The sequence below is a fragment of the Dysidea avara genome, chromosome 1, assembly GCF_963678975.1.
Source record: "Dysidea avara chromosome 1, odDysAvar1.4, whole genome shotgun sequence".
Lineage (NCBI taxonomy): Eukaryota > Metazoa > Porifera > Demospongiae > Dictyoceratida > Dysideidae > Dysidea > Dysidea avara.
This window is the reverse complement of record NC_089272.1, coordinates 20,595,139-20,611,399: the sequence shown is the minus strand read 5'-3', so window position 1 is coordinate 20,611,399 and position 16,261 is coordinate 20,595,139. Positions and strand designations below refer to the sequence as shown.

Here is a 16,261-nt window from a genome sequence, read left to right as displayed (position 1 = left end):
CAGTAGTATTGGGCAGTATTGACTACTTAAATACTGTTCACAATAAACAATAGTAAGTACTGTAAGGGCTGGACATACTAATGGTCAATATAAACAGCCTTTTCCAGGTGGTCATAAAAGTTGTATTAATAATATGTGGCTGGTTAGCTCTGGGAAAATCAACCTTATTACTGGGTTTGACTTTCACTACATAAATAAATGCGTACTATACAATAACATAATACTATTAAATTTCACTGCCATAATCAGTTAAGTAGTCTGCTTTGCTGGTGGCTTTTCCAGGTCCACCCATTATGGTGTGATGAAGCTTTGACCAACCTAGAGATGACTGGATCTAACTGTATAGCTTTGCAGAGTTGAATAAAAACCTGTACTGTAATTTTACTTAGCGGTTTTGAGCCCTCACTACCCATAACTTGGTCTAACTCTTTTCCATATTTTGTTCTTCCATGTCAAACAAAATTTTCAATCCTCATTGCTACCCTCAACTACCACCCTGATTGGATCTCACCTGATCTCACAAAAGCTACCTAAAATGGCAGGATACTTGGCTGTTGCTATATATACTTGTGCAGTGGATGTGCTCTGGAAGGTAAAGAAGTCAGACCAGCTTTCCTATAGAAATGCTTGCAATGTTTACATTTCAATTATTTCAAACCAATTTTCAAAAAAAAAATTGCAATACTACATTAATCATTTGATAGCCCCTTGCCCTACAACCCAACAATTGTGTATGGTGTATATATGTATGCTGTTTATAACATCTAAACCAAAACAGCCAAGCTGTAAAAAAAGAGTACGGCCCCCAAAAAGGCAAGGATGAAGAAAGATGTGAAATCCAAGATGGAGGCCAAGAAATGGCTGTGATGGTAGGTTAATGGCAAAAATTTTAATTATGACAACTCAGGTGAATTTGCGCTGCCTCCTCCACTAGGATTCGGCACCAAATTCACCTGAATTGTTGTAATTAAAATTTTTGCCATTAACCTACCATCACAGCCATTTCTTGGCTGCCATCTTGGATTTCACATCTTTTTTCATCTTGGCGTTTTTGGTGGCCGCACTCTTTTTTTCCAGCTTGGCTATTTTGGTTAGATATCACTTCTTTTTGTATTGCAAGCCACAAAGCCAGCCATTAACTGGCTTTGGTGCTTCCTTTTAACTTGTTTTTTTTTTCTTTTCTGCAGGAATTGTGGAACAAAGGAAGAAATGTTGTGTACAGTTTTTTGTCTGATTAAAAATATTTGTATATTTAGCAATGAAAGATAATCATACTGTAGGTAATAAGGTAACTTCTTATACATAACTGAACTGTAGCTGAATCTCCCATTGTTTGTAGCTGAACTCTTTTCAGAGTGACTTGTTTCTAGCTGAACTCTCTATTTGTTTCCAACACATATTTCTACAGGGTGATTTGTTTGTAGCTGATCCCTATAAGGTAACTTGTATCTAGCTGATATCTTTACAGGGTGACTTGTTTGTAGCTGATCTCTCTACAGAGTGATTTGTTTGTAGCTGGACTCTCTACACGATGGTTTCTTTGTAGCTGAACTATCTACAAGGTAACTTCTTCTAGCTGATCTCTCTACAGGGTGACTTGTTTGTAGCTGAACTTTCAACTTGACGGTTTCTTTGCTGCTGAATTCTCTACAAGGTAACTTCTTCTAGCTGATCTTTCTACAGGGTGACTTGTAACAGGCTATCCCTGTAGCTGTATGGATTTTTAAATTCTATGAGGTCTTCTGGTGGTAGAGGCGAAGACCGTCAGGCGTTGCAGGTAACCAGGAATAAATGGATGAAATAACAAGCCCACAGTTTCAGTTTACTGTGGTTCCTACAGATCCACACTGAGTTTGTAGCCATTCTAGGTACTTAACAAAGCTAGCCTTTTCTTGTTCTAAAGTTGCTGCATTGCCTTTAAATGAGGTTTAAGGTATTTAAACATAGTTAATGGGGGGAGTAGAATGCCAAGCCATCATGCATAAGCTAGGTTAGCATTAAAAAGATATGGAACTTTAGTAAGAGTAAAATAACGCATGCGCAGTCAGTCGCACGAGGTCAGTTCGGCAGCCGCGTGAGGGTGTTAGTGTTAGTCTTAGAGCCAGTATCACAATGCCCAAACAGACGAAGAAGGCTGCCCAATAGAAGAAGACTACACCATGAAGGAAGAAGGCCACCTCCATGACAAACGTGGAGACTCCACCACAGAAGAACTCCACCACGGACACCAATGAGTCAAACACTGTTTTGACAAATTTGACGAGGAAGAGACAAGCCATCGAGACGAGCAGTACACAGCAGAAGAAGCAGCCTAAGACTCGCCCACTGACCATGGACGATATTCCGGTTATTATCAAGGTTGTCATTAAGGTGCTCCCTGAATCATAAAGTACTACCACTGGAAAAGAAGCTGCTACCACCATCACAGAAGAACGGACTAATGAGAAACGCAACGAGGAAAAAATGCAAGATGACAAGGACCAGGACAGCAATGCTGAGTTTAGTGAGTCTTTAAATAACAGCCAATTTATTGTACGCTTAATATGCACTCGTAGAGGTGTAGAGTTTGCAAATCTCTTGGGGGGTTGTAACACATGTGGCTCCCCTATCACTAATTAATAACTTTAACCCAATTATGCTGGACACGGCTATACAGTCTGGAAGCTGCACCACAACCCCACTAAATGTAAACCAAAGTAGAGCTATAGCTATGGCTCACCACAATTCCACCCAAAACAGCTAGCCCCACTCATTACAAAGTGTTATAAAACAACATATACAAAATTAAAGTCATCAAATGAATTTAACAATAAATAAATACAGTATTACAGTTGCCAAACAAGCCTAGCCACTAAGTTTGCCTAATTACTCTAACACCAGTATTCTACAGTACTTGCCCCACACATGCTCCTTGCAGCAACTCAACCAACACTTATGCCCTGCTGCTCCATATCATGCACTGTCCTTTCTTAGTCTTTGATGACCTACTGAGCAGCGACGAATTTGAGCACGTTCAAGAATTGAAATCTTCAAGCCTCTCAGATACCGAACCCCACTTAACCTCTTCGGTGAAACAATTTGTCGAAGAAACAGGAACTACCCATCCTCATTAGTAACGACCTCCCATCAGTCCCAGGAAGATTAGTAAAATGAGTGGAGGACAGAATGTACATCGAGATGTGAGAACTCCTGCCAGACCACCTGAGCTCTGCAGAATTCAACACCGGCGACCAATCTACTAGTTCAAAATCAAGACCCCATGAAGTCAGCAATATTATGGACTGAGTCCAATGTTTTGGCATCTATATAGCCATCATATCTGCCACACACCACATAGGGTTTCAGACCTCATAGGCTATCAAAGCTTAGTTATATCCGCCTCTCAAAACTGTGAGGAGGGTTGCTGGGTTGTTTATGATTGAAGGTTCAGTCTTAAAGCTTCTGCTACAAACAATATGGAACTTACTACGATATAACAATTTGGAACCAAGTATTCCCCAACTTTGCCGTAGGACATTACCAGTGAGGCCGTCCTCAGTCCACCAATTTTGCCAACTGTGCTCACCAACTACCCCGACAACTATACTATCCAATTACAAATGTCAAATCTGCCTCTACTGGAATGACAGTCCAGGTGGATGCACCCGCTCCACATGTCGTTATGAGCATATCTGTTACAGGTATGTCCACAATCCTCATGTGACAGACAAGAGGCATAAAGCTATTGACTGCCCTCATAAAGAAAAAAAGATGGCAGCTTACTGGCCACTGAACTCTCAGCAGCATCTGACTCAGTTGCATACAGTGATTAATTATAATTATACAATTGATGTTTCCTGTAATTGTGAGTTATATTCCACTGAACTGACAAATCATTATAATCTGCAGACCCAATGATATAGTTTACATACCCCCCCCCCCACACACACACACACACATGCACACCCACCATGACAGTCATTGAAACACCAGGTTATAACAGTACTTCCTCTTTGTAGCCATATCAAGAGAACACATTGTTGGAATCCATCTGCAAGAAGCTTACAGCTAAACCACAAGTGGGTTCTGGCTTGGACAGCTCACCTCATGAATTCTACTGAAGTTCCACATGGAGCCACAACCATTACTGCACCACTTACCATGAGAAACTGGGCAAGATTGTTTGCAAATCACCCCAACAGGCAGCTAGTACAGTTATTCATCACTGGCATTTCCTAGGGCTTCTGTATTGGGTTCAAACAGTCACCCAAACCCCTTAGATCAGCAAGAAGGTGCCCTCGATCACCCAGAAACAGTCAGACAATATCTAGCTGATGAAATTGGTCAGCACCAAGTGGCAGGCCCCTTAACAAAATCTGCCACTATCAATGCACACATAATCAGATCTGGGGAACCATCAGCCCAACAAGTGGCGCTTAATCATTGACTTATCCCACCCATCAGGGCACAGCATAAAAGACGGTATCCCAAAAAACCTCTGCTCCCTCACCTACATAACTGTAGACTCAGCCATCCAGCGTATCCAGCACTTAGGGAAAGGCACTCTATTGGCTAAGATTGATATAAAAGTGCTTTTAGACTACTACCAGTTCACCCATCAGATTGTCACTGGCAATGGAATGGGACCGCCGTATTTACATAGGCATCTGTCTACCATTCGGACTCCGCTCAGCTCCAAGCTCTTCAACGTATTAGCTGACCTACTTTCCTGGATACTCAAACATAGACAGGTAATGCCAGTTCTCCATTACCTGGATGATTTCTTAACTTTGGGACCACCAGAATCATCAACCTGTGCAGATAATCTAGCCACTATCAGAAGAGTGTGCACTGAACTAGGCATCCCACTTGCCTTGGAGAAAGTTGAGGGGCCATCAGACAGTCGCACCTTTCTGGGGATCACCTTAGACCCAACAAGATGGAAGCTCGGCTCCCAGATGAGAAGCTGCAGAGAATTCGCAGCCTACTGTCAACCTGGCTTCACAAACAAAAAGCTACAAAGAGGGAAATACTATCCCTAGTGGGTTTGTTACAGCATGCCACTAAAGTAGTTAAACCTGGAAGAATCTTTGTATTTAGAATGTACAGTGAGGCAGCCAGACTCAAATGCTTATCATTCTTTACCTGTCTTACAAAAGGCTTCCATTCAGATTTGAAATGGTGGCATCTATTCATAAGTAATTGGAATGGTGTGGGCTTCCTTGAGGGATTTACGACACCACAGAAACATGATGTCCAAATTCAGACGGATGCCTCAGAAACCTGGGGATGTGGCGCTTTATTCGAAAATCATTGGCTTCAGCTGGAATGGTTGATGGAGTGGAAAAGGATGGACCTCGTGGCGAAGGAGCTAGTTCCAATTGTACTAAGCTGTGCTGTATGGTGTCCTCTTCTACCTGGAAAGTCCACAGAATTCAAGTGTGACAATAAAGGCCTCGTGAATGCCATCAGTAAAGGAAGAACCCACAGTCATGCAATTGCTCAGATGTCTATGGTTCTTTTCAGCATTCTTTGAAGTCAGGATTTCTGCATCACATATTCCTGGGGTGCTTAACACAGCAGCTGATATGTTATCTAGAAACTGCAAAACCCAGTTCCTATGCTCTCACCCTCAGGCTGCCCTCAAACCAACGCAAGTTCCAACTTCACTTCTATGAATTGTATCTCCCAAACGACTTGATTGGACTTCTCGTACCTTTCTAGGTCACTTCAACCATACAATCAGCATTGTCCAGATGTACTGCCCACATGCTCATTAACTTTGAGAACAGAATATATATATATATATATATATAGATTAAACATTCACACATATAGTATGCTTAATGTCTGCCATAGTTGCATTACCATTGTACACATACCTTCAGCTGATACTCTTTGTCATTATTAGTATTATCAACATCATGTTAACTGTTGAGTATTATTTGCACAATGTTACTTGAACATGTGACTCCTCCACTATGTTCCGCAGGTCATAGTCAGCTCCTTGCTTCAGCTCATCAGTTCCTGGCAGCAGGCCTGGCTACATCAACCATGACCACCTACTTAGCAGGCAAACAAAGATATGTCAAGTTCTGCAACATGGCTAAATTTTGGGTGACTCCAGCAACTGAGTCCACTCTAATATTATTTGCGACACACCTGGCAACTGCTGGCATCTCACATGCCTCCATCAAAGTCTACCTTTCTGCTGTGCGACACATGTACATCCTGTGGGGCCTGCACAGCGAATTCAACCAGTAGCTTACGCCAAGACTCCAATTCACCCTAAAAGGCATTAAAAGACAACAAGCATCCACTTACCCTTCCAGAATATGGCTTCCAATCACCATACAGATCCTTCACAACATACGAGCCTTCCTCTCCAATGAGAAACCATCATACTTAAATATTATGCTTTGGACAATGTGTTGCTTTGCTTTTTTTGGCTTTCTGCGGGTCAGTGAATTTACCATCCCTAGTGCTGCCTCATATGATTCAACCTGTCACCTATATCTCAAGGACATATCCATCGACAGCAGGGACAATCCTCGTTTACTACAAGTAACCAGAAAACAGTCAAAACTGACCCTTTTAAGGGGGCATACACCTTTACATGGGAGTGACAGATGGTAGAATTTGTCCAGTTAAGGAAATACTGTCATACCTAGCCATGAGAGGAGGCCAGGCTGGGCCTCTTTTTGTGATGAAGGAGGGCAAGGGCCTCATTCGCCAAATGTTTAGCTCAGCACTAAATGCCTTACTATTAGGGCTGAAACGGATAGCAATTATTACTATCCGGATATCCTGAACAAAATCTTTCTGGATATCCTACGGATAGTGACATCATCACTTACTACAAAAACGCTGTATATTTTATTGTGAACATGCTTGTTTTACTAGTACTTTAGAATAGGAACAAACATAACATTAATATAAAAATCAAGTTTGTAGTAATTTTAATTGTGGAAGCTATATGTATCAAGGAAGTTTTATCATAGAATTGCTTTAATTTATTAGAAACTATCCTGATGGTTTCAAATTACTATCCGGATAGTACATTATTATCCAGATATCCGGATAATACGGATATCTGTTTCAGCTCTACTTACTATCCCAACGTAAACTGGACTGCAGGCATTATAATACCCACAGTTTCTGGATAGGAGCAGCTACCTCAGCCGTACAAGCCAGGATCCCTGACAGACAAATCAAAATGCTAGGCTGCTGGAAAAGTGACTCCTACCAGCATTACATTAATACTCCTCCTACAGAGCTTGCCAAGTTTTCAAAGAAGGTGGCGACCAATCATGAAGAACTGCAGCCTCAACCAAGGACCATGCATTGAATTCTTGTCATATTCCTATCTGTACAAACTCCTATAGCAAAATAAAAATAATAAAAACCTAATAAAGCATATGTGCATATGTATGAGCATGTGTTTACATAATACTAGTATATTAAAAATTATGAATTTAAAAATGAAGTAGGGATCCAAGCGATAAAAAGTAGTGAAACAATAGGTGAACAATGGTAGTTATTACAGTGTAGCTCAGTGGGAAATCCCTACTTTGGCATTGAACACAAAATAATTGTTATACTATGCCAAAGTAGGGATTTCCCACTGAGCTATGCTGTAATAACTTACCATTGTTCACCTATTGTTTCACTACTTTTTATCGCTTGGATCCCTACTTCATTTTTAAATTCATAATTTTTAATATACTAGTTTGTTTAGTATTTTGTTAAAGCATACAGCTAGCTATAAATGTGTGATTGTTCTATTAGGGTGACTGCTGTATTAGAGTATCTCGAGTCAGCCTGCAAAAGATGTGTGCTTGCCCCAAAAGGTGTGGTTTCGATTGATTATTAGACTAGAGTATCTCAAATCAGCCTACCAACTTGAAGGTGTGTGGTCACAAATACAGCTAGCGTAAAAGGGGTGTGGTCTTGTGACCTATCGTGGAGTACCGGTACCTCCGTACAGTAGCATACTCTAAGCACCTTAAATAATTTGTGGCGTCTATTATGCTGCTTAAAGAAAGTGTTGATGTGGAAATTAATGCCTTGATATGGTTTCGTTGGATGAAGAAGAAGACAAGCAGCCTGATTGAAGATAAAAGAAAAGACAAGGTGCACAGGGCATACACTTGTCGGAACCCCAAAAAGCACATCCCACAGGTGAGTTTGCTGTTGTGGCGTAAAGTGGTGACCGTGCGCTGCTTCGTTTGGGCTCTGGGCTTGCGACTGTGGTCAGGCAGTGAGTGAGGCAGTGAGACAAAATTTGGAGTTTTTGGCGATGTTTAAAAATTTTATATCCGGCCACCTGTAAGTGTTTTGTTGTATTTACTACTGTTTTATGTATTATATGGACTAGTACTATTCCGTAAAGGTGATTTTCGCTGTGTAAAATGTCTGTAGGATGATTTTTAAAGGCGGAATTTTGGGCGGCATGTGAACCATTCACCACGATCCCTACTTAAACGGTACGACCATACCGTTTAATTAGTCTTCATACAGTATGTACATACTTAAATAAAATAAATTTTTAAAAACCCCAAAAAACATGTTCATCGAGATGGGGTAAGCACTAATTGGAAAGATGCAATACAAATATCACATCTCCCTCCAACAGCTTGCTTGGTAGAAAGGTTCCACCCTCCTTTAACAGTTCCCCTTTCTATGGTTTGAGTAAATGGAATTTGGAGGAATGGAAGCAATTCCTGATGCCAAATTCCATCTTACCTAAGTATCTGTTGTTTTAAACCAAAAGAACTATTCACATTTCAGCCACAAAAATAGAGTTGAATTTTATCCTGCAAAGGCAGCCGAGACCCCATACACGTACCAAACTACCCCCACAATCAACAGCTTATGGGAGGTGAAGAATTCTCATAGCAACAAAGGACAAGATACCTTTCACTCCAAAGAACAGGTGAGCGACCAACATTAAAGCTGTTCTACAACTTCTGCTTTACTAGAGGTGTGTCTGCTGTGGTTGTACATCACTGACAAATTGCCTTAACATTGGTTGAGGTAATTCGTAGTCTCCTCTCAGACTTCCAAATGACTGAGGCATGATCATCATCACTGTGCTTGAAAGTAAGCAGTTCAATCTCCTTTGTGGTACTGATAACAACATTTGTTTTGTAAAATGTAAACACAAGGTCCTGAAGATGAGGGGAAGGAATGGTGCTTGGGTCATCACCTACATCAAGTCCACCATCAAGTCTACAAAGAGCATTTTTGGTAAGTTATAATTTGTGTGTGGTGTGGTATGCATGTGTGTGTTGCCTGGCATATGATCTTCTTGAACTTAGACTGTTTGTCAGTTGCCGTTCGTCACTCTACTTGTTGTTCAGCCTTCAACGCAGCAGTTTGGAACACTTAGGATGGCAGAACTCCCACAGTTTTCCGCCATGCTTCAGGTATCCAAGATGGTCCCATTTTACATTACAGTGCAGCACCAGCACAATGAACCACTCTGTATTTGAATAATTTGCTTCCTGCCATCAAATTTTGAGTACATATAGCTCTCCGCAAGGTTAGTTGTGAAATTACTGGCAATGCAGATGTCATAACATAATACTTGTGTTGTTCTACTTAGCTTATCAAATAGTTCTGGAGCATCTACTGAGGGCACATTGGATGTCACAAATGGCTAAAAACTTGATGGACTGGAATCAACAGACTCAATGAACTGGAGGCACTCAACAGACTCGATGAACTAGAGGCACTCAATAGACACAATGAACTCGATGGAGGCACTCAACAGACACAATGAACTGGAGGCACTCAACAGACTCAATGAACTAGAGGCACTCAACAGACTTGATGAACTGGAAACACTTGACAAACTCAATGGGCTGGAGACACTGGCTGACTGGAGACATTCAACAGGCTGTAGACGCCAGACACACTGTAGATACTAAACACACTGGAAACAATTGACAGTCTGGAGACAATGGATATGGTGGAGACACTTGACATGCTGGAGACATTTGATACTCTAGTGACACTTGCTTTTTTGAGCTTCTGTTTTGCAAAAATCTGTGCTACATTTAAAGTGGTTGATAAACAGTGTAAAGCAATGTAAAACAAATCCTTTTGCAGCTTAGTGATTGCCAATGATCTATCTGACTCCTTACTCCATTACTATAGCATAGTGAGCTGCCTTGGTAAGTTGCTTATGCATAGCCTCTGTTGGTTTCCCCCTTCCTTTGTAGCATGGATTGTCAAGTACAAATGTCTCGAGATGTGTATGAACACACTTGACAGCATGATTGGCACACTCAATTTTCTCAATTGCAAAACTCCAAGGAACACCGTTGACCAGAGCATACAAAACAAAACTGTCACCATCACCAATTATTTTATACCATGACATTCAACACACAGTTTGAAGCCCACTATGATGGTGTTCATCTCCATTGCTGATGAGGAGCCATCCCAGTTTTTGTAGCAGGTATGTTCAGGTGGTTTTTCATCAGTGGCTCAAGCACATGCACTACAATACTTATTCTGGACTCCCATAAGCAAGCATTTTCCAGTTTCATACCCAATAGTATGATGGTCACACCAGACTTGGCATTATACGAGTGTTTATGGGTACATTAACATGCTGATTGGTATGGTAACACCCCTGGAGTAAAACCACAGCAGCATATGGTACAGTTTTATAATGGAACTGACTCACCAGGAATCATTAACAGTAGCCATCACCTAACTGAGAGAATCCCACCCAATAATCACGGAATTGGTAGTAGGCTCTGCATTCTCATCCTTCACACTGGCCAGGTTTATAATCATCTGTCGCACTACCACTTCTGCTAGACTTCATCACCTCTTCTGAAGATCAATCTTGAGTAGTAGCGTCTCTCCAGTGACATCGAGAACTAAACAATTTTTCTGTCTGCAACACACCGTGTGTTTTGTGAGGGATCTCATGATCTTAAACCTGCCAAACTAGTTTACGAATTATTTAGTTAATCATTATGACATCATCACGTTTCAGTTATCCTACAAGATTGGTTCATGTTCTAACCTGAATCAAACATATTGATTTCAATTTGTGGTGCTTTAACAAAACAGGAAAGGCTAGTTTATAATTTACAAGATATTCTGTAAAGCGCTCAGTTATACTACAAGTCACTCTGCAACAGATAGTTCAGCTGCAAGAAAGTCACCCTGTAGCTACAGAATTCAACTATATTACAAGTATGTCTGTAGACAGTTCAGCTACATTACAAATCACTGTGTAGCTGTGTATAGTTCAGTTATATTACAAGTCACCCTGTAGAGTGTTCAGCTATGTTCCAAGTCACCCCTGTCACATATTACCCTGTAGAAAGTTCAGGTACCTTACAAGTCACACAGCATAATTCATACACAAATACTGACTGTATTTATTCCGTCTATGTTATGGTGTTGGAACTAATAGTCCAAAAATTCTACCTAGGCTTAAACAAAAATAGACCACAGCCCCAAGTAGTGAATAACATTAGAGTCATTTATAGATTTGAGGTTCGTTTTGTCTTGTTATAGGGAGTTTTTAAAAATAGTTGTTCCAATACTGAATAAATACGGGGTTACAATATGTAGTATTGGAACACTATTTTTGCTGTGTCACCCTGTAGAGAGTACAAGTAATTGTCCCTGTAGAGGGTTTAGTTATGCATTACAAATCACTTAGTAGAGAGTTCAACTACAAGAGAGTCATCATGCAGAAAGTTCAGCCATGTTACAAGTTTCTCTGTTGACAGTAGAGAGTTCAGCTAAGTTACAAGTCACCCTGTATGAGAGTTCAAGTACAATCAATTCACCATATCCTTCACACTGTAGAGAGTTCAGTTATGCTACAAGTTACCCTGCAGCGACAATATTTCAATAAATTTCCAATATCACCTAGTCAAGTGTCCACAATACAATTATCGCATGTATTTAGCCTTCACAATATTATCGCATAGGCAAGTCTCTCTGTAGAGAGCTCAGCTACACTGCAATTACCTTGTATAGAGAATTCAGGGATACAAACAAATTTACCCTTGTAGAAAGATCACCTATATGGATGTTACAAGCTACCTTACAGAGAGTTCAGCTACAAGCTAGTCATCCTGCAGAGAGTTTAGCTACAAAAAATACATGCAGTATAGAGTTCAGTTACATTACAAGTCTCTCTAGAGAGTTCAGCTACTGCACAAGTCACCCTGTAGAGATTTCATACAAGTCACATTGTAGTGAGTTCAGCTACAAACAAGTTAGCCTGTAGAGAGTTCATGCCATAACAATTGAAAGATTATTACAAACAACAAAATAGTTCAAATGGACACATAGACCACAGTAATAAAGAAAATCCTGCACTCTTACTCAGTTTTGTATAGTAAATAAAAAACACAAGCCCTAAGTTGGCCTTTGCAACTACAAAAAGAATTGATGTCTATACCAAAACAGCCAAGCTGTGAGAAACATGTGTGGCCCCCAAAACTCCAGCGTGGAAAGAGATGTGAAATCTAAGGTGGTGGCCAAGAAATGGCTGCAATGGTAGGTAGGTTATAGGCAAATTTATTATGACAATTCAGGTGAATTTGGTGGCGAATCTTGGAGAAGGCAACACAAATTCATCTAAATCGTCATTATTAAAAACGTTGCCATTAACTTATGTACCATCACAGCCATTTCTTGGCTGCCAGCTTGGATTGCACATCTTCTTCACCCTGAATTTTTTGTGGGCACACACTTTTTCATAGCATGGCTGTTTTTGTATAGATAGTATAAACAGGGTGCCTGGTTTTACAGGTGTAGAAACAGCACAACATCTACTTGTTAAATGTATGCATGCTTATTTTATCTGTATCCTTGCATATAAATAGCTGTTACACAACTGTAGATGAATGTTATATGTATCACCTTACTTTCAGTTAAATTGAAACACACATGTAAATAACAAAAATACCTCTTCAGTAGTTTTAAACTGAAGTCGTTGCAATTCTTCATCACCGCAATCAGAATGTTGCACATCTCCTTCAGGAGGTTTCTTTGATTGCTTTACACAATAAATGCAATACATATGTCAGTTATCAGTTGCATTACTAGTAACACCACATAATCTCTTTCAAATTTATGTAGCTGTGTAGAAAAATCCCAACCTTGGATAAAAATAGATACTTGCTTAAGTAGGAATACTCTTACAAAGCTAGTTACTATCATGTCCCTTTTTCACTACATTTTAAATTAGTTTTCAATTATGCTAGTACATGTACAACAGAGGCACTCCCTGGTTTTAATAATTTAGCCCTTAACATCTTTCTTTCAATTCCACTTCTGTGCATGTTCATTGAATCTTGACAGTTAATTCAACAATAAAACTTTACAGGTTTAAGAGCTCGTTTGATTGCATCATATTCTTTATCCGCTTTCTTGTTAAACTTCACCATATGCTGTAGATAGGTATTATTATGAAAACATACGTACATTTAGTTATAATCACCTCTACATGTATTTACCTTGCTGTTGGTGACTACACGGTCACTGGGTTTAATAGCAGGAATATTACGAGTTTTCACTTTATTCAGCATATCATCATCAATCTCTAATGTAGCTATATAAGTAGTTCAACATTCATGAACCAAGTTGCTTTGTTGTATTAACTCACTTAGAGATATTCTTGGAATTCGAGTCTTGGGTGATTTCATACATTCATTGTTTATGTCCTAAGAAATTCAGCAAAAAACTTTCTTGACAAAAGTACATAAATACAATTATAGCTATGTACTATTGTAGGCTTATAAATAATGTAAACTATGTCTCCACTACATTTCTATAGTCTGTATCCAAAATATCCTTCAATATCTAATAGACACCGAAAAACAATGGGTGAAATGTTGCATGCTACATTGCACGTTATGTGAAAAATTGTGCAAATTATTATTATTATTATAACTACTTTGATCATTACTCAATAAAGAAATTGCAAACCAAAAAAAAACAAAACAAAAAAAGCAAACAAACATACAACCTATCTATGTAGTTCATTTATTCATGAAGTGTTTGGATATTTTTGCCTTGTGTCTGTGACTTAAATGTTAAGTGTGTTCTTTTATGATGTATGTATATAGTAATATCATCATCATCTCTTCACTTGAAACACCTTCCCATATGTATGCACATACAAAGATAGGAAATTTGGCATTTCATGGTGAACACATTTAGCCAAGTGTAAACATTGTAGACTGATACACGCGCAAGTTATATGGAGCACCTGTAGTTTAACTTTAATATAATATACAAGGAATATTAAACATATTTTGTTGAACCACTGGCAGTCCACTCCTCCATAATAAAGAAGCAATGAAAAGAATTTCAAAAATCGTGTAAGCTGGTGGGTTTTTGCTCAGCTGGTTATATATCATACAGTACGATAATTAGAGATCATGAAGACTTGGGCTTTCCAGGCCAAATATATCACCCTAAAACCAGACCTTTGTGGCATTTTGGCGGTATTAGTTACAAGCCCAAACATGTCTTCAGTGCAGCCAAAAATGTTTCTCGTAGATTTTTTATTTAGCAGAAATTTCTACTGACCAACTGCCTACCTACCTGATGCCCTCAGTTGACCATACAGTGTAGTTCAATTATGACTAATGCTATGAGTGATGTTTTCACTGCTAGACATTGCTTCAGCCCGACAAGTGCTTTTTGGCATACCGTGCAGTGTGTACAATGCACACATCATGGACTTACTTTTGTCCTCCTTTGCATCCCAGTTCTTTTCACTGACAACGCTAATGTTTCAATTCATGGAAGTGTGGTACAACTTCCCTGTGACTGGCTATCTTATCACTCGTATTTTGCATAGTGACTAGGTTGAATTCAGAGACACTTCTCATACTGTTCCTTGCGTGTAACACTGTGTAATGGGCAGAGCATACTGTAGCTGAAGACAAAACATAATGGCCACTTCAGTGATTTCACCTTTCAGTAATTGATTGCTGGGGTGAGCATTCAGATGCAAGATTAATTTTATGGCATGCCTGGTGCCATTCTTTCCTTTAATGTGGTATGTGCAGATTCATTAGTCATAATTGTGTTATGAAAAGTAAACAAACAAGTGGAAGGAAAATTAGGAATTTAGTGATAAAAGAAAAATAAAGTAGTGAAACAAGGGAATAGCTAAAAAGTAGTAAAACAAGAAAGCTGCCTATAGCTACCTGCAGATATACTAGTGCACATTTAATCTCTAACCATAAATGAATTAGGGAATAAATGTCTACTAGTATACAGTGTATCTGCAGGTAACTACAGGCAGCATTTATTTGTTTTACTTCTGTTTAACTATTCCCTTGTTTCACTACTTTATTTTCCTTTGATCCCTAATTCAACTTGAAATTCCTAATTTTTCCTTCTACTTATTTGTACATACCGTATAGTAAAAAACTTTGGCGGTAAAAATCTTTGGCGAATTTGGCGAATAGCGTTCAATTCGCCAAAGTTTTTTGGCCAATTATTTTAGATGATCACACGAAGGACATTGAGTAACTAGAACTTGAGATTAAGGTCAGCTCGTACCACCACGAAATAAAGATCGAGCTGACTTTGGAGATCTTGATCTCCTAGGAATGTGTCCCACAGTCTTCCCCAAAGTTGTAAGCACTCCTTGGGGTAGCATTTCCAACCGGCTTCCCGTTCGCATGTCTGTGAGTTAGTTCCGGCATCGTCTCGTGATGGATTTGGCGAAATACTTTGATATAGCTACGTGATAACCTCTGCTACTGGAGTTCACTGAAAAAGCAAATATGGTTGCTCTTGACATCGCAGGAGATAGAGAAGCACGCCTTTGCTAGCACGTCGTTAGATCAGTAGCTACAAAATACTGTTACAACAACAATGCTAGTTACCTATACACTTACTACACTACTTAACTGATGAGTTGATACCTTGTCGTTTATCCTTACGTACTGTACAGTAAAAACTTTGGCGAATATTATTTCAATCACCAAAGATTTTTCCGTCAATTTTTTCAACAGAGGGGTTTCGTCACACTTTTTTACCGCCAAAGTTTTTTACTATACGGTATACATAGTTTTGTTTATTACTATAAATATATATATATATGCATGTAATAATTAAACAGACTTATATATATATACACATACACATACATGTACTTACCACAGTTTTCCCACAAGATGGTGATGGACTACGAGGACGTTGCAAATCAGTAACAAAATCTTTTTGAAAAGATAAAAGCAGTAAAGTATATTTGCTTTCTATGTGCAAAGAAGGC

At 39.3% G+C, this 16,261-nt stretch overlaps 1 protein-coding gene across 5 annotated transcripts in view; it reads right to left on the bottom strand.

The window, feature by feature from the left end:
• Window positions 1-16,261, bottom strand: part of LOC136258726 (1-phosphatidylinositol 4,5-bisphosphate phosphodiesterase beta-1-like) — a 160,676-nt gene that overhangs the window by 17,802 nt on the left and 126,613 nt on the right. For all 5 annotated transcript variants that reach the window (XM_066052073.1, XM_066052089.1, XM_066052097.1 and 2 more), the window contains 5 exons: window positions 16,147-16,205; window positions 13,631-13,688; window positions 13,482-13,576; window positions 13,350-13,415; window positions 12,932-13,021 (listed from right to left, as the gene is read on the bottom strand). In XM_066052073.1, coding sequence (XP_065908145.1) covers window positions 12,932-13,021; window positions 13,350-13,415; window positions 13,482-13,576; window positions 13,631-13,688; window positions 16,147-16,205 — 368 coding nt within the window. The remainder of the gene's footprint in view (window positions 1-12,931; window positions 13,022-13,349; window positions 13,416-13,481; window positions 13,577-13,630; window positions 13,689-16,146; window positions 16,206-16,261) is intronic.